The sequence below is a fragment of the Delphinapterus leucas genome, chromosome 6, assembly GCF_059928025.1.
Source record: "Delphinapterus leucas isolate spDelLeu-1000000601 "Yukka" chromosome 6, BTC_Dleu_Yukka2, whole genome shotgun sequence".
In the NCBI taxonomy this organism is placed as follows: Eukaryota; Metazoa; Chordata; class Mammalia; order Artiodactyla; family Monodontidae; genus Delphinapterus; species Delphinapterus leucas.
The window spans coordinates 101,611,026-101,637,464 of NC_143134.1; the positions used below are offsets into that span (position 1 = coordinate 101,611,026).

General features: G+C 46.5%; 1 protein-coding gene across 2 annotated transcripts in view; it reads left to right on the forward strand.

Annotated features, from left to right (window-relative positions):
* PALM2AKAP2 (PALM2 and AKAP2 fusion) overlaps positions 1–26,439 on the forward strand; it is a 615,632-nt gene that overhangs the window by 234,891 nt on the left and 354,302 nt on the right. For both annotated transcript variants that reach the window (XM_089913542.1, XM_022579084.2), the window contains one exon: positions 14,775–14,820. In XM_089913542.1, the coding sequence (XP_089769668.1) occupies positions 14,775–14,820 (46 nt within the window). The remainder of the gene's footprint in view (positions 1–14,774; positions 14,821–26,439) is intronic.

Consider the following 26,439-nt stretch of genomic DNA (forward strand, 5'->3'; position numbering starts at 1 on the left):
GTTGGGCTGGAGTGGGTCCCCAGGGATGGGTATTACTTTAAAGCAGCCCAGGTCTGATGTGCTGTCACAGTTGAGACCCAGCAGGCCCTAGATCGATCGGTGCTTCTCAAACTTCAATCTGCCCACAGATCACCGGGGCATCTTATAAAAATGCAGATTTGGATTCAGTAGGTTTCAGGCCAGCCGGAAGCTGCATTTCAACCTTGATACGGATGTTGCTGTCCACAGACCACACAAGGAGTAGCGAGGATTTGGAATACAACCTGAGGCCAAGCAGACAAGACCCGCAGCTTGGTCGGCGGTTTGATGCCAACACAGGGACCGATTATGACGGAGGCCATGTGGTTCTTAGTTATACCCAGGTCCGTCACATCCTAGTGCCACACTCTTCCCGGAAGCTCCCCCATCCCTCCCTAACTCAGCCAAACCCTGGGAGGAGAGGCAGGATGGCTCTCTCTGATTTCCTTGATAAGATGTGTCAAATGAACATTCATTATAGTCCCAGGAGTCCTTTCAGAGGCATTTAAGGAAATGCTGCACATTTAGCACTTAGCTCTTCAGATTATGGAGTTCAGGGTCATCATTTTGCTCATAGAAGGGCCATCTGTATGTGTCTAAACTGCTGAGTCAATTACCCCGCCGAGTGGGGATCCTATTGCGGCCTCTGTTTTTGGCACAGACGTCTTGAGGGGTTTTCCAATCGTCGGTAAATGCCGAAGTCCCTGGCTCTCAGTCCCTGGCCCAGGTGTAATGACTCAGAGGCCTACAGTCAAACCAGGTGAAGGAGGGGGTGGGAGGTCAAAATCCGAGCCGGCTAACAGGCAGAGGATGTTCGTTCTCCGAGACTGCGTCTGCATCTTCTTGCAGACTCATTGTGATTTCCTCAAAGCAGCCCTCTCCAAGGTTTCGGTTGTAGGCAGAGGCCCTCGCTGCCTGAGTGTACGAGGTGGGACTCACAGCATCGGGAAATCACGCTGATGAAGGCAAAGCTGAGAGCATCTTCATTTACTGTGCATGTAGTTAACGTTACATCATCCTTTCACTGCATGTTGATTAGGCAAAACTCTGAGTCACTTAAATATCTGATTGCAGAGACTCTTAATTTTATATGACAGAACTATCCTTTAGATCTTCATTTCATATTTTATGATTCCTAAGACCTGGAGTCAACACTAATTACATTTTTACAAGACATGCATTATTTATCATCTTCATTACCAGAATAATAAAAACCAACACAGACCTCCCCATGTACCCCGTAAGGTAGATATTATTAACCCGAGTTTACCTAAGATGAAATTGACGCAAGTTAAGTACCTCACCCGGGGTCCCCTATCTAATAAATATGGAGCTGGTCTTTGAACCCAGAGCATCCTGGCACCAATGCTCTTAACCACGGCACTCAACACCTTTTGTAGGAAAGCTGCCACTCAGCATTTGTGAGAGCACTTCTTACCTGCCAGGCCCAGGGCTCGACATGGATTGTCTCCTTTTGCCCTCAAAACACCCATATGGGTCAGGCACTATTAATTTCATTTTCTGATCGAGGGAGTTGATCTAAGAGAAATGATGTAATTTCCCCAAGTTTACACTCTACCTTGTAAGCACTAGAGCTGGGGGTTGAGCCCAAGGGGTCCGTGTCCCCTCTCTTTAGCTGATATTGGATTCTTGTCCCCTGCCAATCCTCTCCCCCAGCCCTGGAGTGAAGGTCTCCTGGATCCGGCCAGGCACTGGTTCCATCAGTACCCACCTGTGCCCACTCTGCCAAAGTCCCTTTGGCCATGTAAGGTAACACATTCACAGGCTCCAGGGATCAGGGCGTGGACATCTTTGAGACCATTATTCTGTCTACCATGATCACACCATTCCATCGTTCTCTCACATGAATCCTGCATGGTCCTCCCTCTGATCTCCTGCTCACATCTTCCCTCCCTCATCTGGGCAGTCAGAGTGATTTTTTGAAGGTGTAAATACATCCCTTCACAGCTTGTCCAAACCCTCCCAAGGCCATGATCTGACCGGGCCACTCTTTGGCCTCTTTTCCCACTAGTCAACCCCTCGCCCCCTCTGCCACCATCACACTGGTCTCCTGGCTGCCACTCCAGTGAGTATGCTCACGGTGCAGAGCCTTCCTGTGTGCTGCTCCCTCGGCCCCGGACACGAGTCCCTTAATATTTGCATAGCTCTGTCACTCGCTCTGTATTCAGGTCTCTCTGATGGAGTGTCGCTCCTTCATCCCCACGCCACTCTCTCCCCTTAGGGTGCTTTTCTTCAGAACATTTCTGAAGTTAGATTGTAGATTTTCCTTCTTTTTTTTTTTTTTTTTTGCGGTACGCGGGCCTCTCACTGTTGTGGCCTCTCCTGTTGCAGAGCACAGGCTCCAGACGCGCAGACTCAGTGGCCATGGCTCACGGGCCCAGCCGCCCCGCGGCATGTGGGATCCTCCCAGACCGGGGCACGAACCCGTGTCCCCTGCATCGGCAGGCGGACTCCCAACCGCTGAGCCACCAGGGAAGCCCTAGATTTTCCTACTTTTAATGTCCCTCTCCCTTCCCTGGAATGGAAATGCAAAAAGGCAGCTTCTTTGTCCTGTTCTCTGCTGATCCCCAGCACTCGGGATGATGCTTAGTGTGAAGTGTGTCCCCAGTATGTATGCAGGGCGGGAAGGAAGGAAGAAAGGAAGGAAGGAAGGAAGGAAAGGGAGGGAGGGAGGGAGGCAGGATGGAAGGAAACAAGGGATGAAGGGGGGGAGAGAAATAAAGAAAGGAATGATGGAAGAAGTTGACTTAGCTCTCTGGCCCTTTTATTGTTGTTATCTAAGGTCTTAACCCTCAGAGAGGATAATATTCAAAAGAAAAGAAATCACTTTCACCTCTTTCAAATGCATTTTATTTATGCAGATATAATCCTCCCAACATTTAAATAGTCCCACACAGATACAGGCTTCCAACAGCATGAGCAGGTTACCTGATATTATTACATCTGCCACTTAGAGCTGTGTGACTGGAAGCTCTCTGTGTCTCAGTGTCCTCATCTGTGAAATGGGTATAATAATAATGCTGCCCTTATAGGGCTGTTGTGAGGATTACATCTGTTAATGTTTGCAAAGCACTTAGAAGGGATCCAGGGACAGAGTAAGCATCACATCAGTGTTTATTAAAGATAAAAACCCAAAAAACTTACACTCAAACTGTTCTCTCCAATACTCTTCAGACCTTTATTTAATTGAGAAAGAAACTTGGAAACTTTCAGCTTTTTCTTAACTCAATTTCTTTCTGCTTTATTATAACTTGGGAAAATACTAGTTTGTACTCCTATGAAAGTAAAATGGCAAAAGAGTATCTTTGCCCATTTTTTTCCACCAGTGGTCATATTCTTACCAAATAAATGTTTTCTCTATGGACTACGGCTGTTACAATGTTTTCTAAATACTAGGATTATCAAATTTAGGGCTTCATTTACTCAGAGGGTTAAGTGTGAAATCTCCAGGCTGCTCCAAAGTCGAAGTTCATCCTGAAAGACATTATCCTTTTCCTGGCTTTCCACGGGGCGGGGGGGGGTTGAAACCTGACACCTCTTTGTCGGTTGCCTCATTAGGTCACCACCTTGGAAAGGCTGCTTCCCCCTTATTAAGGAAAAGCCAGCTCCATTTGTTTTGGCTCCCAGCAACCTAACAGAGTCTTTATAATTCAGCAACGGTCTGTTTTCCTTGGAAGCTGGAGAGGCCAGTGGTTTGGGATCAAGCTGGAATTCTCACTGGAGGTTCCAAAATGGAAGTCAGATGACTTCAGCCGGCAGTGGTAGAGGCAGGAATGCGCGGCAGGCCTTTGGAAAGTGGATTTTGAATATTGGAGGCTACTCATAAGATGCCTGATGGGATAGAGCCTCACACGGTTTGAGGGTGATGTGGACAAGCCATTTTATTATTCTGTTCAAACTCCGGGTTCTGATATCTGGGGTTTTTTGTTGTTTTTTTGTTTTTTGTTTTTTTTAATTGTTTCCACCTAGAATAGAAAGCAGTTTCAACCTAATCCTGGGAAGCAAGAATGGATTGATAAGATCCTTACTGTATACAGATGCAAGACAGGTCCCTTCTGGGGGAGACCAGTGAGGGCCACTCTAGAAGGACTAACTGCTGGATAGGCATTGGTCTGAGGAAGCTTTGGGTTGGGAGAAACACTGTAGAGGGTAGCTCATGCCCAGGAAGGGGGTTCATTGGCGCCTGTGCCTTTTCTCTGCCAGAAACTATGAAAGAGAACTAAGGTAGGGCAGCTGTCAGTGTGAAGAGGGGGCAGCCTGAGAAGCCATTGGCAAGGTCCCTGTTGGGGGCAGGAGGTGACAGGGCTGAGCAGGAAAGACCCAGACTTCCGGTCTCTTGCATTAATAACCAGGTTGAGCTTCCTGGCTCATAAATCAACTCTCTCCTGTCTCTCTCAACTCCTCTGATATTCTAGGTTCCAGAGAAGATTTTTTTTTTTTTTTTAAACAGAGGTGCATGGGTCTTTTAAGAGTGTCCATGGAAGAATTCAAGAGGTTCCACAAAGCTCAGGAATTGTATACAAAATGTTGTAGGCATGTGCATTGCCCTTAAGTCCATAGTTTTTACCAGATTCTCAAAAGGACTCTGTGATCTGCTCTCCTGCAAAGCTTAGATCACTGTTCTACGTGGTAGCATAAATCACCCCGTAGAACACCTTCCACTTTTGTCTCCTTCAGTCTCTCGTGATAAGAATTTGGCAAAGCCAAAATGTTACAAAAAGGTTTGCACAGCATCAAAAGACCTTGGAGAGCAAACTCTAGAGGCAAGAAGCAAGAGTCAGCAGTTTTCATGAGTAAGTGCTGGTCTAGTGTGAGGACCATATCTGACACACCTGGGGTCTTAGCTCGGGCTGCTGTAACAAATTACCATAAATTGGGCAGCTTAAACAACAAACATTTTTTCTTACAGTTCTGGAGGCTGGAAGTCCAAGATCAGGGTATGGACAGATTGGGTTGCTAGTGAGGGCCCTCTTCCTGGTTTGCAGATGGCTGTCTGCTTGCTGTGTCCTCATATGGAGGAAGGAGAGAGAAAAGCAAGCTCTCTACTGCCTCTTCTTTACTCCCATCATGAGGGCTCCATTCTCATGACCTAATTGCCTACTAAGGCCCCATCTCCATCATACTGGAGATGTGGGTTTCCACGTTTGAATGGGAAGGGGCACAAACATGCAGTCCATAGCACCCAGTGATGGGCCAACAAGTGACTCAGGAGCCTTCACTCGGACACAGGCACGTCTAGGCAGAAACACATCCAGAATGATACTGATTTTGATGAATAAATGAGATTATGGTCATGACTATAAAAGAGTATTCATTGACCACCTTCAATATGTCAGGAGTTACATACGTGATGAATACATTATTTCACTTGATTGTCACAAGAATCTTGTAAAATGGATACTGATATCTTTCCCATTTTACAGACAGAGTAACTTAAGCTCAGAGAAGTAAATTTCTTAAGGTCATTAAGTGGTAGAATTGAGATTTAAGGTCCAGTTTGTCCAATCCATGCTTCCTGCCAACCTAAGTAGCTTTGTTACATGCAAACAACCATCATGGTGGCTTGTGGGACGCTGATGTATCTGAGATCTCCTTCAGGGCTCTGACTTTATGATTTTTGAGTTAATTGAGAGAGCGACAAGTTAAGTAAATAATTTGTAAGTCACACACTATGTTAGAAATTGGGAGGGATAACCACTTTTCCTTCCCAAAGGGACCACCATGCATACTCTGAGGGGGTGGGATTTCTGGAATGCTGTAGAGTTAACAAGAGGGGACTTGGAAAGTTAGAAAAGGGAGGGGGAGGCTGCATTCCAGGCATAGCTCGTGGTATGAGAAAGCACCAAATTTGGAATGGGACAAACAGATGAAGGTGTCAAGTTCTCTGGGGAGGAGTATGGGGACTGGAGACTAAAAACAGGGTAAAGCTCTGGCAAGATGCTATGGCGACTTCTGAGCCTGAAACAAAGGAGAACCATCCCAGAACCCTGGGGGCCTCCCCTCCCCCATCCCAACAAAGGGGAGCTCTGTTTGACAAGGGGACCGAGCCCCAGAGGGAAATGGACTGCCTGTCTATAGCGGGAGATCTTCAATTCTAGCAGAGAGCTCTCTGATCACAGGAAAAGCTATCTCTATTGTGATGGCTTGTCCACTTGCAAAAGATGGTGTCACAAGGGCTTGACTTAGGGAAGAGTGAAAGGTGAGGAACTAGAGAGGAGGAAAGAGAGGAACTGAGTGGGAAGAGGGGACATCATGAAGGACTGACGGCAGACACCTGGGTCCCAGTGCAGGCATCAACAATCTGACATCCAGATGTGGGTGCACAGCACTTAATCCAACCCAGATCCTAGAAGGCAACAACCCCTCTGTCCTCCACGCCCACCCCAGGAACGCTGTCCCCGGAGAGAAAACAACGGGAGTGACATCAGTACAGAAGGCAAGCTCAACTGTGCCTCAGAAGTGGCCCTGCCAGCTGCTCTTCCCCAGGGGACAGACACTGCTCTCACTGTGGAGGCCTGGAGAGCAGCTGAGTGTCCATTTCCCAAAGGGTTGAGCCAGACTTGGGGGCTCATGGGAGTCAGGGAACTGCTATCTCTAATACGTGATCTAATGTCTTGTTCGTGCTCACTCCCTCCTCAGCAGAACACAACACACCTTCCTTTGTCAAGTCAGCACAGGCTCCATCCTTGGGGCCTCCCAGAGGGGCTGCCCACCCCCACCCCCCTCAGCGCTCCTGGCTCCCAGTCAAGCAGACGCCTCTGCGTCAACTCTTTTTCCATCCCCACCTCCCCAAGTACGCCTTTCCCTCTAGTGGGATAAACTTAGCTCTGAATGAATGTAGAAAGGAGGGCACATTCATGTAAACACGGACCAGGTAGCTTTCCAGTCTAAGTTTGACACATACACAGATGGCAGAAAAGATCCAGGTTTCTCTGTTTCCTTCTCTCCTGCTTCTCTCTGCTGCTTCCACTGCATCCTTGGAACCCACACCCTATCCTGCATTTTGCGAAGCTAATTAAATATGTAGATCAGGAAGTGCAGCGGTTTTACTGGATAAAGCAGAAATCACTTGAGTAACTGAGGAACATTGAGGAGGCAAAGAGAGCCCTGGGTGGCATTGGGCATTTTCATTTATTGGTTTGATTGTCTTAGAAACCCATCAGACATCTGGAAGCCTCTTTTGTCTTATGTGCTAGCTGAGTCTTTTCTCCTGGTAGGCCGAGTCTGTGGCTGCTACAGAATTTCTCAGTCTTAGAAACATCACCTCACCCCAGCCCCTGCCTCCACCCCACTGCCCAGTCCTTTTGTCCCTGAGTTCCTAACCTTGAAGGCATCCCTTTCACTGTAGTCCTTCCCACTCTGAGAGCATTTATAGTTAGTTCTCAAAACACCTTCTCACTCATGGGTTCCTTTCATCCTTACAAGAACTTTGTGGGGGTAGTTAGCTATCTCTGTGCCCAGTGTAAAAATAGAAAACCTCAGCTCAGAGCAGTTAAGTTGCTTGTCTGAGGTCACACAGTAAGTTGGCAGAGTTAGGATTAGGACCTAGGGTTGAGATTTTGTCTGGTGCTCTTTCTGCTCTATCTTGAGCTGCTTTGAGGATAGGCTGTCTGTCCACGAGGCCCCAGCTGGGAGGGTTACACTTGGTAAGGAGAAATCTTTTTTGGTGTAGGTTTTTTATTGTTAAATATTGTTTTGTTTTGAAGGGAACAATTCGGTGGCATTTATCACATTCACAGTGTTGCGCAAGCACCACCTCTGTCTGGTTCCAGCACATCCTTATTGCCCCAAAGGAGACCCTGTCCCACTAATCACTCTCCACGTCCCCTCCTCTTCCCCTGAGAATTCCGGATTACTTCTGCGTCCATGGATTTGCCGTCCGTGGACATTTCATACAAATGGAATCAAGGAAATGTGACCTTTGTGACTGTTTTCTCTCAATAGGCATCATGTCCTCAGGGTTCATCCACGTTTTAGCAGATGTCAGAGCAGATGTCAGATGTTCCTCTTTATGGCTGAGTAATAGTCCATTGTATATGTACACCCTATCTTTTTTATCCATTCACCTGTTGATGGATACTTCAGTTGCTTCCAAGTCTTGGCTATTGTAAATTGTTTTGCTGTGAACATTAGGGTACATGTATCTTTTCTAATTAAAGTTTTCATCTTTTCTGGGTATATGCCCAGGAGTGGGATTGCTGGATCATAAGGTAACTCTATTTTTAGTTTTTTAAGGAACCTCCATACTGCTCTTAGTAAGGAGTAATTTTTGAGACCGACTGGCTATTACCTCTCAGTGAGACCAGCTCCAAGGGGCCAAACACAAGTTGGATCCATTTTGCCAGTGTATGAGTGTATGGAGGGTGGGCAATGGGTTGGTATGCAGGATTGAAACCCTGAACACTCCAAAGGGCATCAGAAGGGCTCAGCATCCATAGGTGGTCGGAGCTGAAGCTAGGCTTTCCCAGTTTCATTATTCATTCCCCAACCAGGAGGGCACACAGGATTTAACTGATAGTCTACTGTCCCTACACTGCCAAACCCACAGGAAATCTCTCTCTTGTTAGCAGTGCTGACTTGCAGGATGTGTACGGCATGATTGAATCATGGCTAACAATGAAAGTGTTGATGGCCCCACTGCAAAAAGGGATTCCAAGCTGACCGGGCACTTCATGGTCATTGTACTAAGGCAAACTAGACTGGCCCCTAAGCTCTCTGGGAAGCCAGTGACCTGATTGTGTCTACCAGCATCAGATAACCAGACTGGCCTTCCCAAAGACTTTTCCACTTTGTAGCTAATTCACACCCAAACCTTGAATCCACTCCACCAAGGAGCACCTTTAATATGTGGGCATGTAGCTCTCTTCCAAAACACTCCACAATTAAGCTTTTCTTTCCATCTTTTCCTAGGACTTAATCTATGTCCTCTTAAGCATTCCCCTCTCACTCCTTCTTATTTATAATCATTAAATTGACTTACTCCAAAAGATAAGGCTGTAGGTGTCTATGAATCATTCAAGGGGCAGTCTGGTAATGAAATTTCTAGACAATAAATGACACAGGGCAGAATCCTCCCTTTTAAAAGATGAAAAAAGAGAAGTACCTACTAATGTGGAAAACTTAAAGAATATTGATAGTTCACCCCTTTTCTTAAAAGAAAAAGCCTACACTGCAAAAAAAAAAACAAAGCGTGCATAAAAGGATAGATACAATCAAGTCACTCACTTGATTTGGTCTATGACAGTTTTAATGAAGAAGTAGTTGGGTTGTATAATCAGGACCTGCCATTTTTGGAGCCCCTACTATGGTCACTGTCAAGCATCTTCCATCTGTTATCTTGATTTCTTGCAATATCCTTATGAGGTTAGAGTTGTTATCCCCCATTAAGGATGAGGAAATTGAGCTAAAGGAATTCAAGTTTGTGCAGTTGGTGAGTCTAAGGGCTGGGATTCTAACTTGTCTTTACAGCTCATGCCTTTTCTCTGTGCCATGCCCACCTCCCACCTCCTATACCCACTTTTCAAAATTTTTATCAACATCTGAATATCCCAGCAAGGTGAATGTAGAATGACCCCTAACCATCCAGATCCAATTCCTGTATGCTCTCCTTATAGCCCCTGGTTTCTTCCAGCAATTCACAGTGTTGATCAACTGACATTGCCAAGGCTAGCCAAGAGAAAATGAGGCCATCAGATAGAAATTCTACCATTCATTTTTAGATGGATTTCTAGTTGCTCTTTTTGAATCTTCTATGTAGAGAGCTTAGTCAATCTATACCTTAAGTGACATCCAGCCTAGTTTATTTCCCACACTGGCACCCTGTTTTCTAACTTCTTTCACTCTCTTGCACCATGGGGACTCTCTCTATGGATCTATCATATGAATCCCATTGAGAAAAACATCACATACTTGAAATCCCATCAACTTTCCCAAATTGTTCACAACCACAGGAGCCAAAAGGGCTCCAAGCACTGTTCCCCTCCTTTTGATCCTGGGCAGCCATCACATATGTTTTTAATGACCATGTATTCTAAAAGATCCTAGGCAAAAGAGAGCTGATACAAATACAAACATTTTGGAGGACCTGGCATTCTTTTAAAATTACTTTTGTTAATGGAAAGCTTCAGGTTACTCTGAAGTTTCACACTCTTAGGTTCTGTTCAGCAAGACTTTAACTTTTACTCACTCAATGGGTCTTGGCAAGTCATTTCCCTCTCAGTTTACAGAGCTCCCGTTTTCCCCACAGGGGAGTAGGCTGTGATCATCTGTGGTTCTCAAAGGACTCACACCCTAAAATAGATTCTGTAGTTTTTATTACCAAAACATCTATTTCGCAAATCTAGCATTCTGTATTCTCTCGATATAATGCTGTGCAATACAGCATCTATCAGAAAAACCATTAGACAATACGGGTAATGCTTATGCAACACGGTTTACTGTCCCAGCAAGAACTAGTGATTTGTTACACACATTATGCACCCATTGTACTAGATCTTTTGAGATTTCAAATGTGTGGAGGGCAAAAAGTCACCAATATTAACACTAGACTATGAATTCTTTGTAATACCAAGCCATAGCCTAATGTCTAGTATAGAATAGCTATACAATAAAAGTTTATGAAAGAAATGGCATAATTTGGGTTATAACTGTCTGTGTTTTTAATGGGTTAGATGATTTCAAAATGCTAAAATTTAGAGCTTTGAGGGGAGAAGTATTGGAATAGGAGAAAATGTTTTCTCTCTGCTCTTCACGTGCCTTCCTGTTTCACTTAGGGTTCTTAGTCACCAGCAGAAACTGATTCTAGTTGCTAGGAGCAGAGAAGGCATGAATCAAAAGTGTATTACGTAGCTGGCAGAATAGCTGGGAAGGCTAGAGAAGGAGGCCTGAGCAATGGACAGGACCAAAGATGAGCAACCAGCCTGAGAGAGTTCTCTAATGCTATGTCTTCAAGGTCCCTGGCCAGTGTACATGGCTAACTAAGCCCAGATTGCATGCCATGTCATAGCTTCTGAGGACCTGGGAAACAAATATCTGGCATTTCCTGGCTTGCATGATGGGAAGTAGCTCTGAATCTCACAATGGCTCGTAATATGGGAATTCCCTAAAGATGGAAAGGGCTGCACAAATGGGGCAGCCAGAAAAAAAAAAAAAAAAAAAGTGAAGATTCTGCTACATTTCCCCCTGGACAAATCCCCAGGGTCCAGCATTCTGAATTTCTTCTCTCCTTTGACTTTTGGCCATCCCTGGTTTGACAGTCCTCAACACGGAGTAAACAGGAGCCCTGTATATCATGGGTCTCAGGCGGTTAAAAGCCACTGAGGAAGGGGCTTCCCTGGTGGCGCAGTGGTTGAGAGTCCGCCTGCCGATGCAGGGGACACGGGTTCGTGCCCCAGTCCAGGAAGATCCCACATGCCGTGGAGCGGCTGGGCCCGTGAGCCATGGCCGCTGAGCCTGCGCGTCCGGAGCCTGTGCCCCGCAGCGGGAGAGGCCACAATAGTGAGAGGCCGCGTACCACAAAAAAAAAAAAAAAAAAAAAAAAAGCCACTGAGGAAGTAAATTGGTCATAAGTCTTCTGTCTACTCCTAGTAAGCCCAGTTAGTACGATGGTTCTAAATCCATCCCTAACTCTTACCTCACCCCATAGATATTTAATTTTGTACATGTATTCAGACAAATGTGACCCAGGAGATTCTGATGCATACTACTGACTGGGAAACGTGTCTTAATTGTTCCCATTTCTCACAGTTTCTTTACAAACCATTTCTATTTTTCTGAAGTCCCCTCCCACACCCCACCAGTCCCAACCAATGGCCCTTCCGTCAGCTGGGAAAACTAGGCTTCCAATATACGCTCCCTCAACTTCTCTCTCTTTCAAATAAAATGACTTCATCTTTACCCATTCCATCTTCTGTCCTACTTCATTTCCCCATCTTTCCAAGCCTACCTTGGCCACTAGTGCTCATCTGGATGCCCTCTGGTCTAATCTGAGACCTAATACTTACCTTCCCTTTGGACTGTGTCTTTGTTCTCACTTCCCTGATGCCTAATTCCCTTTGGCCCTGAAACATTCAAGTCTCACCTGATCTAACAACCCTTCAACTTGACTCTGCTTCCCATAGACCACCTTCCTGTTCCCCCCACCACCTTCATCTTTCACATCCAAACATCTGAAAGGAGTGGTTTGTACTCAAGGATGTTCCTTCCCCACCTCTCACTCATTCAAGTCTCTGTAATTGCTTACAGGCTCACCCACCCCCCCCCCCCCACACACACACACAGCTCTCTCAATGTCACCCACGGCTTCCTGGCTGCCCAAGCCTCTTAGTCTGCATCTTTCTTGACCTCCCCAAACCACCTGACTCTGTTGAAAAACCCTTTCCTCCTGTTGTGGCTTTTCGTAGAAACATCCCTCTTGATTTTTCCTTCTAATCTTCAGATGATACTTCCTCAGCCTCCTTTCCTGGGCTTTCTCCTCTTCTCGTTCTGTTTTCTTACCCTGGCCATTCTTTCTTTAGCTATAACCACAATGTAGATGACACCCAGGTATGTGTCCCTGATCGTGATTCTTCTATCTTGAGATTCAAAGCTTTCCAACTGGTCACTTCCAAGAGATGCCTAAGCCTGTCTTCCACTCCATCTCACCTTCCATTATGCCTTTTAAAAATTTAGCATAGTAAAATATACATAACATAAAATTTACCATTTTAACCACTTTTAAGTATGCAGTTCAGTGACACTAAGTGCATTCACATTGCTGTGCTCTTCTAATTCCTTTTTAATATCTGTGTAACTGGAGGGGAAAGGACCACTTATTCATCACCGGGGGCTGCCCCACCTTCATATTACTTGCCAAGCCTGGTGCCTGGTGGTTATAAACATGAGCTCTGGAGGGTCTGATCTAAGTTGAAATCCTAGCTCCATGACTCTGGCTGAGTCTTTCCACCTCTCTGGTCTCACTTCGCTCATCTTGTATTCTCTACTCTTGTTGGGTACGCAGTCACTCTGCCGAAGTACTAAAAGCTTTGTTTATTTGTGAGCTAACACCCCTCAAAAAACTTGTCCTCTGGAGCTGGCACTGGAAGTGAAGAGAAAATGAAACGTTTGAAGAAAGTGATGGGGCTTAGCCAGAAAGCAGAAGTTCTGGATATACTGGAGGGGGATGTCAAATCTGGTGTTGCCTTGGATTTACGACACAAACAGCTCCACCTACGCCTGTTATGAAAAGAAAGAGAAAACAATCAATCAGTGAAACTGTTTTGGTGACTGCTTCAGTCTTTGGGCAGAGTAGTAATTGCTCTTCAAGTGACAGGTGAAACCTCTCTGAATGTTGAGAAGGTGATTTAGTAGAAATTACAAGAATTTGCCCAGGAAAGAGGTGATTTGGAGAAATTTGATGTGCCTACCTTTCAAAATGCCTTCTTAAGTTTTGCATTTATAGAGTCATCAAGGATCTAAAGAGGTCACATTGGTTTTTTTCCCCCATGTTTATTTCATTTTATGGAGGAAAGCTTGCTTATGAATGTTGGGAATTCTAGCAGCCCCCTCCTGGAGGTGAAGACGTATTTTGTTTTCAGCTTTTTGTTTCCTTTTGGACTGGATCTTATCTACCTCTCATTTCCAGCCCAGGCCCTGGCATAAAAGATGCACTTTAGAGCTGCCGCCTGCTTCAGTAACGAAGAGGTGAAGTGTTTTGGTGACCAGATCCTACTTTTCCTTTCAGAGACTGAGTACAGAAGTAAAGATTCTCAGAGTTTCAGCCCAGAATGTCACGGGATAATGTTCAGAACAGATTGCCCTTTACAAAGCACCTTTATACGCATACTTTATCTCATTCAGCACGGACAGACGCTCCATTTTTTAGATGAGGAAACTGAGGTTCAGAGTGGTTAAGTGACTTGTCCAAGGCTTCACAGCTAATAAGTGATCAAGCCCAGCCTAGCCGAGCACCTATAACTACAAACTCTCGGTTGTCTTTCTAACCCACATTTGGCCTCACAGAGGGATGGCCTGTGTTGAGCTACACCCTGCCCTTGGCCAACTTGACAGCTGAGGAGCCTGCCATTTAAGGCATGTGGGTGAGGCAGTTGGAAATGTCCCCATGTGGAGTCGAAGCGTTTGGCAGGCAGGACGTGCTGGGGCCCCGCTTTCTGCCAGAGGCCCCTGGGCTGGCGTCTGCACGTCCCCAATGAGCACGTGTCCACCTGGGCGCACCAACCGTGCGCCCTAGCGGCTCCCGGTGCGCCCCGGGTGCCAGCCCGCCCGCGCGCTGCCCGGCCGCGCCTTGGGGGCCTCCCCACTCCCCGCGGCTGCAGCCCCGGTGTCTCCCGCCCGCTTAGAGCAGCCCGGGGCTGCGGCCGCGGGTCCCCCACACCCCAGGGGCGGAGCGAGGCGCGGAGACGTCAGGGCGGAGGACGAGCGCTGGGCGAGCGCGCCCTCCCGGCTGCTGCCAGTGGCCCACGTCCCCGACTGGCGCGGCCGGCGGCGGGGAGATGCAGGGAGCGGCGGCGCTGGGGCGCAGCCAGGCGGCCGGGCGGGCGGGGGCCAGAGGCTGAGCCGGGCGAGCCAGCCGCGCACACAGCTCTGCTCGCCACCTCCGAAGCGGATCCCCGGACGCCCCTCGGCTCTCCCTGGGTTTCTAGCAAAGTCCCCCCGGGGTGTCCATCAATTTCCTTGGGTGACTACAGCGTGTGTTTTGTTTTTCTTTCTTCCTTCCCTCCCTGTGTGCCCTTCTCCAGGATGGCAGAGGCGGAATTGCACAAGGAAAGGCTGCAAGCCATAGCAGTAAGTCCACTTTCATTTTATTTTCTTGCTCTATTGTCTGGGATGGAAGAGGACCCCGAGTGCTTCGGGGCCGTCGACATTCCAGCACAGTAGCCGCAGGACATGTGTTTTGGGGATAAAAGTCTGTCGAGACTCAGCTACGCTGCTTTTTCCTTTATGGTCTGTAGATGGAAAGCCCCAGGGCGCGCTTTGGGCTGGGGATTTGAATGTGGAAGATTGGCTTAGAAATAAGATGCTTGCTACTGGGCTTTGGGGAAAGACTAAACAGGAGCATGAGGGGTGGGGGTGGGGGGCGATTCCTGGAATATTACCACCCAGTGCTCAGTAATACTCTGACTTAAGACACTGGAGAATGGCGGGAACGGTCACCAGAACGGTGGCTGCCATCCACTCTGCGGAGGCTGTTGGTGTGCTAAGTGGAAAACCAGCAATCAGCTCCACTGCCAGCCACGCGGTAGAACCTCCTCCCTGAAAGCGGGAGTGTTCATTTTCCCTGTTCTGTTTGATATTGACAAGGGCACTGGTGCAAGCCATCACCCTGGGTGGGGGGGGGCGGGTGGTCTGGGGACGTCTTAGAACAACTGGGTCCTGGAAATAATATTCCAAGAGAGCCTCCTTCTTCTAGGTGTGGATCATCTGAAAACCTATTTTCAGCATACAAAGGAGCAACCAGTTTTGGCAAAGTTTATGTGCACTCCCAGAAAAGTGTACCCATGTGCATCTTGGGTATAAAACAGCTCGAAAGCTGCCTAAATTTGAGCAATCCTGCCACAGTGCTGCCAATGATCCACAGATGTGGTATTTTTACTGGAGCCACCACAGCTGGATTATATATTTCCTTTTCAGATGAGGGAATGATTACTGCTGCTATATGAAATAATAGCAATTAAAAGAGGTCTCTTAACATATTGGCATAAAAGAATCGCCAGACATTCTTTTACCTAAGTACTTTTTTTTTTCTTTTTGGTCCAGGAGTTCCCTGGAAACACATGTAAATTTGTTGGAGAAATGGTGTGTAATGTTTTGGAAGCAAAGTATATTAAAGTGTTTTTAAAACCCTTTGGACGGATCCTTCACTGGGAAATGCATACAGGCTCTTCTTTTTTAAAGAAACGTTTGATGTGGTCTCTGTGGCTCTGAGATCCTCTTTATCAAAGTCTTCAAATCTTAAAATGTCTTGGAGACTTTACAGCTGAAGCAAGAGAGACTGTTGGCACTGTTGAATGCTATGCCTTTTTTGCCTATTGGGCAATCTTTGAACTTGGTCCTCAGAACTCAGGAAGGCTTTTTTTTTTTCTTTCCCTTTCCCTCTGAGTATGTGTATTTTGATGGTTAGTGAGGTTGTTTACGGTTTCTAGAGTTAGTGGCCCAGCAGTGTGGCCAGTATGTCATGAACTTGATAAGAATGGAGATATTCAGTTCTTGGTGCCATGTAGCTGGTGGGTGTTTTATATAAACTGAATAATAGGCTGCTTTAACTGTCCATGAAGTGGCTGCTCCGGAGAAGGTTCAGTTACTCCCATCGGAGGCCGCTGAAGGTTTCCAACAGTTGTCACATTCTCTGCCTTTGCATGACCAGCTTTACTGGATGCCTGAGGAACAGCTGAGCCTCATGAAAGGACTTGCTTTCTGAACGGGGAGCCAGTAGCAGCTTACACTTGGGCCACCCTTTTCCAAGTGGGGCTGGGTAATCCCAGCAGAGGCTAAATGGACTTTCAAGAAAGATCTAGCCAGTCTGCTGGAATTCTCATGCCTGTTCAGTTGCGGAATTGAGTTTGTCCTGTACCTGGGAAGGTGTTGATGATTCTCATGAATGATTCGGCCTCAATGAATATATCTGTTGTTATTAGTGCAGACTTTCTAACATCGAATTAACTGTGTGTGTGTGAGAGAGAGACAGACAGACAGACAGAGAAAGAGAGAGAGAATTGAGAGATGGGGTAGAGGGGCTTGTGACCACATCAGTAAATAGTTCTATGCCGTGCTTTGGTCTAATGCATACTCTCCAAATTTTGCAAACTTGCCTCTTTCTGCCACCTTCCTGGGGTTCTCAGGGGACCCTCAGGAGCTCACGAGGCTGCTGCCAGAGCCTAGCCCTCCTGAAATCTCTCTGGAGATGTGAAGGAGGAAGAGAATGATTCTTTTGTTTGCTTTTTGTTATTGGTTATCTATTTTATACATAGTAGTGTATATATGCCAATCCCAATCTCCCAATTCATCGCCCCCGCCGCCCCGCTTCCCCCAGGAGGAAGAGAATGATTCTTTATCTCTTCACCAACTTGGGCTCCTCTCCAAGAGGAAGAGCGGATAGCTGGAGATCCTAATCTGTAGACTCTCGGGTACTCTTTAGTCCGGACCTTGGTTCCTTCATCTGTAAAGGGGGCTCATGAGTTCTACCTCAGGGGCTGGCTGTAAGGTTTAGATACGGTGCAGGTGAAGGACCTGGCATGCAGGGGCCAGTAGATGGTCTTGAGCTAGAGCCCCCAATTCCTGTCTACACTGCTGCCTTGTCCTGTGAGGGTGAGAGGCAACATCTCTGAAACAGAAGGAGTCTAAATAGCCTTCTTTATCCTTTCCTTTACTCGACTGAAGGCCAGAGCTCAGCCCAGTGTCAATTTCGCTAGCTCCTCAGACCGGGTGCAGAGATGTGACTGGAGGATCCATCCATCCAGTCATGCAGTAGGTATTTACAAAGTATTGCCTCTCGGAAGGGACTGGCAATACCAAAAAGTCAGTGTCCCCAGGTTTCAGCCATCAGAGGGAAGACTTTACCCTTCACACACTTAAGTTCTAAAAGGGACAGATGTCCTGTGACCTACTAGCCACATGATCATCTGTGGGATTTTTTTTCCCCCCAAGGGAGTGAAATACTCAGAAACTATAGTGCTTTAATTGAATCTTCCAGTTGTGTCCAGAGACTAATCAATGAGAAAAGATGAATCTCAGCCTACTTCCTGCCAAAAGAGGAGCAAATCCATCTTGACAAGTGTCTCTACTCCCAGGTGCTCCCTCCATCCGTAGGGACTCTCCCAAAGTTGTAATTTTAGAAGACAGCAAGATGCCTCTATAGCACAATGAATGCGGGTAATCATTCAGGGCATAATAATACAGTTGCCATTTATTGACCATTTTCTATTCAGCAGGGCTCTTGTGACGTGTGTTCTTTAAAAAAAAAATCTTAAGTTGTTAATAGTCTAACATAAACAATTACTATTCAGTAGCAGGAATACTTATGCAAATGAGCACACACCTGGAGCAGGTAAGCTGACCTGGAGGAGTTATACAGCACTTTCCAAGAGAGGAGATGTTTGAGCAAGTCTTGAAGGTTGAAAAAAAAAATGTAAAGTAACACACTAACTTCCCAGTGAGCAGAAAGTGTTTATTCACTTGCTTGTTGTTAGTTTATTATTGATTTGAAATAGTTAGTATAAGAAAGGGAAAGCGAAACACATGAAGAAGCTAAGTCAGTAGCCAAAGGCACCAACTCAGCAAGGAGACTCAAGTGCATTTGAACACAGATGATGCCATTTAATCCTAATAAGCTGATGGGGGAGGAACGTCTATATTGTCCACGTTTTAAAGAGCCCAACCTTAACAGAAAGTGTCAAGGCCAGAATCAGAACCCACACTGGAGGGCACTGGAGCCCCTTTATTGACCACTGCCAGAATTGTCTCCCCACAAGATGGTGGCAGCACCTCGTGCTCTTCCCACGAGCTCACTGGGTGGTTCGGCAGCCTCTGTGTGAGCGGATGAGGGAGAAGCAGACTGATTCAGCAGCATCAGGAAAGGCTGAGACAAACCAGGAGGCCACATCCTTTTGAGAGTCTTCCAAGCTGGGTTTCAGTGCATGGAAATACCCAATGGGAGTTCTAACCAAGTGAGTAACATTCCCTTGGAGAACAAACCACTGTGTCTCAATAGAAACCAGTTTGAGGGGAGGATGTTGTTATGTCTGCACATCCGAGAGGAAGAGAGTCTTCCTTGGGCCCTGATGAAGATAACTGAACGTTTCAGTGGTCATTGTGGGCAAAAGCCCTCAGAGACATAGAAAATACAGACACATGTGAGTGTGTCCATATTTACTGAGATATGAGGTGCCAATCCAACCTACACTGGCTCTTTAGGGAATGTTGTCACTTAATGAGAACTCAGACTCTGTCGAACAATAAAAACGATCTTTGGCATTTGTACAGCACTTTACAAAAACCTGCACCTGATAACCTTAATTCTGAGCTGCGCTGGGCAGGTCTCATTGTCTCCACTTTACAGTCGAGTATACAGAGGCATCTGGGCTCACACAGTGAGGTGTGGAAGAGTTGTACCTCTCTCCTGACTCCTGATTCCTCGTGTTAGTGGCACGTCTAGCCTTGGAGGGGTGCTGTGCTAGGGGCTGGAGCTGCACCTAGGATCCTTCTGAGCTGGCGGTGGGGAGAGGGGTGAACTTGGGGGTATGTGGGCCTAGCCATGACTCTGTGGAATCTGCCTTTTGGGGGATTTCACTTTGGACCCCTCTCCCTCTTAAAATTCTCCCCCAGAGGGTACAGGTAGTGGCCTGTGGCTCCCACCTGACCCCATTCTGTGTCCTGAGAAGGCCCGGATGTAGGTGGGTGGCTTAGGCTGGTTCTGCCTTTTACCCACAAAAAAACACTCTTGGCATTTCCTTGGCTTCATCTCTCAGTGTTCTTCTTGCCTCTGAGCAATAAGACCTTGAGTGCCAGGGTTGCAGTGGGGACCAAAGGCTAAGGAGGCCAGTCAGCCCGTGCTGATTCAGGCCGCTTCGGTTGGCCTGCATGGCTTGGACAAAAGTCCTGGCTGCCATTTGTGTGTGATCCAGCCTAGCTTCCCAGGTCAGGGATCCCTCAGGGGTTCTAGAGACCCAAGCCCAAGACCTATAGTAACAAAACCTGTGATTCTTGGGGGGACCATCCCTGTACATGAACCTCTGTCGTTGGCAGGCAGCTGGTAAAGGGCTGGAGAATTGAAGATCCCAGTCATTTGTTATCTTCTTCTACATAAATGGTACCCTGCTTCTAAAGGTTCAAGGTGAGGCTTAAAAAATGGTTTGCTCAGGACATTGGTGCCAAGGAAGAGTTTGCCCCAGCTGACTCTGCAGGGCCGCTCAGCAGGTAAGTGCCACTGAGGGCCCATTCAGTGTCATTGCCAGGTCTGGGAGTGACAAGGCAGGCCTTACACAAATATGCCCAAGGGCCATACACCTCTCTGACCATTTATTTGTACCTCTGAGTATATCAGGCTTTAGCCTTTTGGGACAAAGAGTAGCTGCTCTGGCAAGTCCCCTGTGAAATAGAGCAGTCATCATTTAAAAAGCCAAGCAGGGGGGGCTTGTGGGTTATGATTTGTTAATATTTAGAAGAAAAACAGGGCTCAGTGAAGGCTTCTCTGCATTTCTTTGGGGTTACCCAGTGCTTTGTGGACCACTGCTATTGGTCCTTTGAACCACCCACGTTTCATTACTGATCGTTTTTGGGGATGTTGATCAACTTCCTTGGCAGTAAGAGTTGATCATCACGTAGTGTGATGTTGACTGAGGCAGCAAATGGCATTGATGCACAGAGACGGTGGTCCCCAGGGCTGTCAGTACCTCACAGTCTGGTGAGTAACAAGCGTGGATTCAGGTGTATGAAAGCCTTGGCTCACATCCCAGCTTTTCTATTAGTATCTGTGAGACCTTGCTGGCCCTCGGTTTCCTCACCTGTAAGTTGGAGATAATTATAATACCCACCTCATGGAATTGTTGTGAAGGTTATTTGAGATATTTTGTGGGAAATACTCAGAGCAGGGGTACAGAAAACAGTCAACAAAAGTTTTCTGTTTATAGTAAGTGAATCAACAAATCATAACACATGCATCTTTATGGAGAAAATGGACGCAAAGGGTGAAAGATGAATTCTTTTCACCTCAACTGGTGAATTGCCAAACTGGGAAATTTCATGAGTATAGTAACACCTGAGAGTTTGCAGTGCAGGAGGATATTAATAATAACAATGGAAAGGATTGTTTATAGTCGACAGGAGTTGCAAACCCAAAAGGACCCGGGAGCCAGCCTGTAACATAAATGATTGACACGGATTGAGTGGGAAATTGTAAGGACCTGGAGAGCAGATATCACTTCTCAGTGAAGGTACAGTTAATTTATACCAGGTGAGAACGTGGGTCCTATGTTGTCACATCAACTGATTCTCAAGAGAAGCCAGAAATCTTCCTTTTTAAAATGTGAGATCTCCCCTTTCAAAAAGAATAGCATCAAGTAGCTTAAAACTTTTAAAAAATTCGTGGACACAACAAAATTCCTTTTGGCCAACGGGTTGACCTTTTGTGACCTCCACATGTAGGTAGAGCTTTGAACATTACCATGTGCTTTCCTTATGCGTGGACTTGTTTGGATTTCATAAGGATGCTGTGAAGTGGTACTACCAGCTCCCCTGAGATCTTTCAAAATGTTACAAAATCAGGGTGCATTTTCAATAGGGCTTTATGACTTTGGTGTACAAATGTTTGGATCATTGGAAAAATAGTGCATATTTCCTTTTTTTTTTTTTGGCGGTACACGGGCCTCTCACTGTTGTGGCCTCTCCTGTTGCGGAGCACAGGCTCCGGACATGCAGGCTCGGCAGCCATGGCTCACGGGCCCAGCTGCTCCGCGGCATGTGGGATCTTCCCGGACCGGTGTACGAACCTGTGTCTGCTGCATCGGCAGGCGGATTCTCAACCACTGTGCCACCAGGGAAGCCCTCCTATATTTTTTATTTCTTTATTTTTGGCTGCATAGGGTCTTCGGTGCGGTGCGCAGGCTTCTTATTGCGGTGGCTTCTGTCATGGTGGAGCACGGACTCTAGGCATGTGGGCTTCAGTAGTTGTGGCTCACGGGCTCTAGAGTGCAGGCTCAGTAGTTTTGGTGCACCGGCCTAGTTGCTCCATGGTATGTGGGATCTTCCTGGACCAGGGCTCGAACCTGTGTCCCCTGCACTGGCAGGCAGATTCTTAACCACTGCACCACCAGGGAAGTCCCCCCTATACTTTTTTATATTAAATGAGCTCCTTGCAACCACTGACATTATTGTAACTCAAGGTTCACATCTAGGTAGGAGATTGCTATCTCAAAATTAACAGAAAAATTTAAAAGACAGCAGCTTGATGTGGGAAATTCCTGTTATCCTAGAAGCACCTTTAAGAGCAAGGTAGGCACCCTGAGCCATCACGTGTTACCCCGGTGTTTGAGACGGTTTTGATTTGTTGCCAGCCTCAAGTAGACAATGTAGGGAGACCGAGCTGGGCTCAGGACTTCTAATAGTGGCAGGAGCTGCTATTGGGTGTAGACTTTGGGCCAGAAGTGGTGTAGAACTGTGATTCTCAAACTTCAGTGCATTAGGAGCATCCCCTGGAGGGCTCCTTAGACACACAGATTGCTGGGTCCCACCCCCAGAGTGTTTGATTTAGTAGATCTGGGGTGGAGCCTGAGAATTTGCATTTCTAACACATCCCCAGGGTTTGCTCTTCCCAGCTGCAGCTGCTGTTCTGGGGAATACACGTTGAAAACCCATGGGGATGTGGTAGAAGACCAGTAGCAAAGGGAGAGGATGGTCTGGGTCTTCGTAAGTGGCACACGCCCACTGTGACATGCCCAGGAGTTTGTGAAGTGTGTGTGTATATTTTAAAGAGGTGAAATGGAATGAAAGACCAAATTGAAGTCTTAATCAGTGAGAGCCTGAACCTAGCTCAGTTGGAAAGTGGTATAGTTGTGTTCCTCTTACATCAAGTGACGAGATCTTGTTTGTCTTGGGTACTTGTCTTAATCTATTTAAATAAAGTAAAATTGAAGACACCTGTTTCAAGGGTATGCTTGGGATTGGGATTGGCTGATCAAAACCATGGGCTATAAAATTCAGTTGGGGAGGCCTTAGGGGGCACTTCAGTGAGACAAGAAGTCATGCAACAGAGCAGATATCCAGCAGTACAGTGGGGCCCCTTTGAGAAATATACATGCTACATATCATGATGCTATAGATGGAGAAGTCCCAGCGCAGATCAGCTAATCAAGTCTTGTGGCAGGCTGGTGATTCTCAATGCAGCTGCTTCTCACGTGAGCAACTCTAGTAGGAGGTCAGGATGAGCAACAAGTGAGGTTCATTTACTTAATGATGGTTAGTGATTCTCCTAAGCCAGTCTGTGTGCACAAGCCAGGCTTGTCATTGGCATATCAAAGAGGAGTTTATTCTTGTCAAGATGTCCTCCAGGCTTCCCTCATCCTAATTGTAGCATCCATTGTTTGAACCAACCCTTCATATTCAGATGGATTCAGCCTCACCCGGGCTCTTATTTGTCCTAAAACACAAAGCACAGAGGCCACACTGTGCAGGATGAGACCTAAGAGAACACGGACAGACTGTTGGGTGATGGCCGCCCAGCATGGGCGCTTCATAGAGGCAAGTTTGCACTTGAGCGCTGGGTTTGGGCGAATACCGCACAGCTAAGACCTATTTCTGGCAGGAAATGCCGGCAGAAGCAGAGGTTTGGGGGGGTGGGGGAGCATGTTGGAGCTACATATGCCCTTGGTTAATGGGTATGTCAGTCTTTTCCATTAGTCTCATGTTGAATTAGAATCCACAAAAGGAGATTATTAAATACACAGAGAGACAGACAGAGACAAGCCTATAGCCTATTTACATAATGCTTGAACTTATATTAAAAATACTTCGGGGCTAGTCTTTGACTCTAGTATCATTGCTCCTATAGCATCCTCTGAGCTTAGCTAGAAGAAAGGAATAGGGAACCTGGTCCCTTCCCCTCGCATAAAATGGAAGGGGAATGAAAAGCCACGTGCGCCCCCAAGGTAAAAGCCCTAGCTGTAGATGCAAAGGCTGTGAGCCAGACCTCAACACATCTTACCCCTCATCATATCCCCTCTGGCAGCCTACTTCATTACCCTGCGGGCTTCCAGGCTCTTGACAGTCTGTGCCCTCCAAAATGTCTTCAAGGCATTTGTAAAACCTGCCCTTACTTCTTTGCTACATTATACCGATTTACTTACTATTCTAGGTGGGTGGGATTTTTTTCCCCCTTCTAAATTATAACCAGTCATCTGAGGATTCACTTTATTTTTTAGTTCAGGGCTGAAACTTAAAACTTTGAGGGTTATTAAAAAAACGTTATTCTTAAGAGAAAAACATATGCTTGAAAACTTAACCCCTTGGTGGTAGCCAGGGGATCCTCTTTCTCCGAGTTTGAGTAATAGTGCAAACAATTTTTGAGACCAGTAAGTACCACATGGGGCTTCAGGATTGGGGCAGCTGTGATAGATGCATGTCCTTATGTGATGGATAGAGAAGCTGGGAGAGGTACCTTTTGGCCGAGAGGCATGGGGTCAATCCAGAGGCTCCCCCCCGGGCTCCTGGTTCATCTTTTTCTTTTTCTTTTTTTTAAACAGTACGGTTGAGGATAATCTTTATTGTGAGTAGTAGATTATTTACTTTTTAATTAATTAATTTTTTTATTTTTAGCCGTTCCGTGCAGCATGTGGGATCTTAGTTCCCTGACCAGGGATCAAACCCGTGACCCCTGCACTGGAAGTATGGAGTCCTAACCACTGGACTGCCAGGGAAGTCCCTCCTGGTTCATCTTAAACAGAGTTTCTATGGCCTGACTTGTCAGCTTGGGTTGATGATACTTGCTGCCTCTAATGGGTTGGGAAATGGTTCGAAAATTTCCGTGCCCCAGTGGGACTGTGAGACATATAAGATCTGAAAAGTGGCAAAGAGTGTAGAGGTTCCTCAAGAAATTCAAAATAGAACTGCCATGTGATCCAGCAATCCCATTTCTGGGTATACACCCCAAGGAAATAAAATCACTATCTTGGAGAGATAGCTGCACTCCCATGTTCGTTACAGCATCACTATTCACAGTAGCCAAGAGATGAAAACAACCTAAGTGTCCATTGACAAATGATTGGATAAAGAAAAGGTGGTACATACAGAGTGGAATATTATTTAGCCTTTAAAAAGAAGGAAGTCCTGCCATTTGTGACAACGTGGTTGGACCCTGGAGGGCATTCTGCTAAGTGAAAAAAGCCAGACACAGAAAGATAAATACCTATAATCTCACTTATATGTGGAATCTAAAAAAAAACTATTGAACTTATAGTAACAGAGGAGAGTGATGGGTACTAGAGGCTGGGAAGTGGGGGAAAGGGGGCGATGTTGATCAAAGTGTATAACTTCCAGTTATAAGTTGAATAAGTTCTGAAAACCTAATGTACAGCATGGTGACTGTGGTTAATAATCATGTATTATATACTTGAAATCTGCTAAGAGTGTAGATCTCACATGTTGTCATTAAACACACAAAAATGGTAACTGTGTGAGGTGATGGATATGTGAATTAGCCGGATTGTGATAATTATTTCACAATGCATATCAAAACATCATGTTGTACACTGTAAATATATACAATTTTTATTTGTCAATCATACCTTAAAGCTGGGGAAAAAAATGATCAATTTGAAAAAAAGATCTGGAAAGCTTGAAGCTAATGTGAATGGCCTTGAAAAGAAATACTGCTTATCCAGGAAGCAAAAACATGCTATAGGTAGTGATGAGCCCATCAACTGAGTGCCCATTTTTCTTTTCCAGGTGGTATATAGGCAGCCTTGCTCATGAACAGTGAAGTCTGAGCATACGTTTTCAGAATTTAGTGCTGGTCATCAAATAAAACTTGCAGCAAAACCCAAAGGATATTTAACAACAGCTGGGATAGGTCTGTGGGGATGGGTCGGAAGGCAGGGCAGGTCCTGGAGGCTGGCTGTAGAATGTACTCTCTAATGGTACCAGCTACTAGAAATGAGACTTTGGCAGCCTGATCACTCCCCATCCTTATTCACACGGGAGTGAGAATGACAGACGTCCATCCCATCAGCATTGGATATGATGGCCACGATGAAAAGAAAGCATTGGCCCTGACAACACAGAGGAGGCGAAGGTAAAAGTAATTGCTCAGGGCTTCCCTGGTGGCGCAGTGGTTGAGAATCTGCCTGCTAATGCAGGGGACACGGGTTCGAGCCCTGGTCTGGGAGGATCCCACGTGCCGCGGAGCGTCTAGGCCCGTGAGCCACAACTACTGAGCCTGCGCATCTGGAGCCTGTGCTCCGCAACAAGAGAGGCCGCGATAGTGAGAGGCCCGCGCACCGCGATGAAGAGTGGCCCCCACTTGCCACAACTAGAGAAAGCCCTCGCACAGAAACGAAGACCCAACACAGCAGAAATAAATTAATTAAGAGTTAGGACTTCAACATATTCATTAAAAAAAAAAAAAGTAATTGCTCAGTTACCCTCCTCTCTCTCCCCTTCCCGCCATCATCGCTCTCAATCTTGACATATCACTGCCTCTGGAGGATTCCAGCTCTCCATCTGCCCTGAGCCTGGGTCCACAGAGAAAAGCTGGAAGCAGAATGGCTTAGCATTGGGGAGGCAGGGTGCGGGGGGAACAGGAGGAGAACCTCTCCCCTATAGGGAGGCAGGGCACCCCAGGGCTCAGAAAGCAAGTCAAAGATGGTAACTTGATCCTGTAGCTTTCTTTTAGGGGGAGGGAGGAAGGGTCTCCCAGTT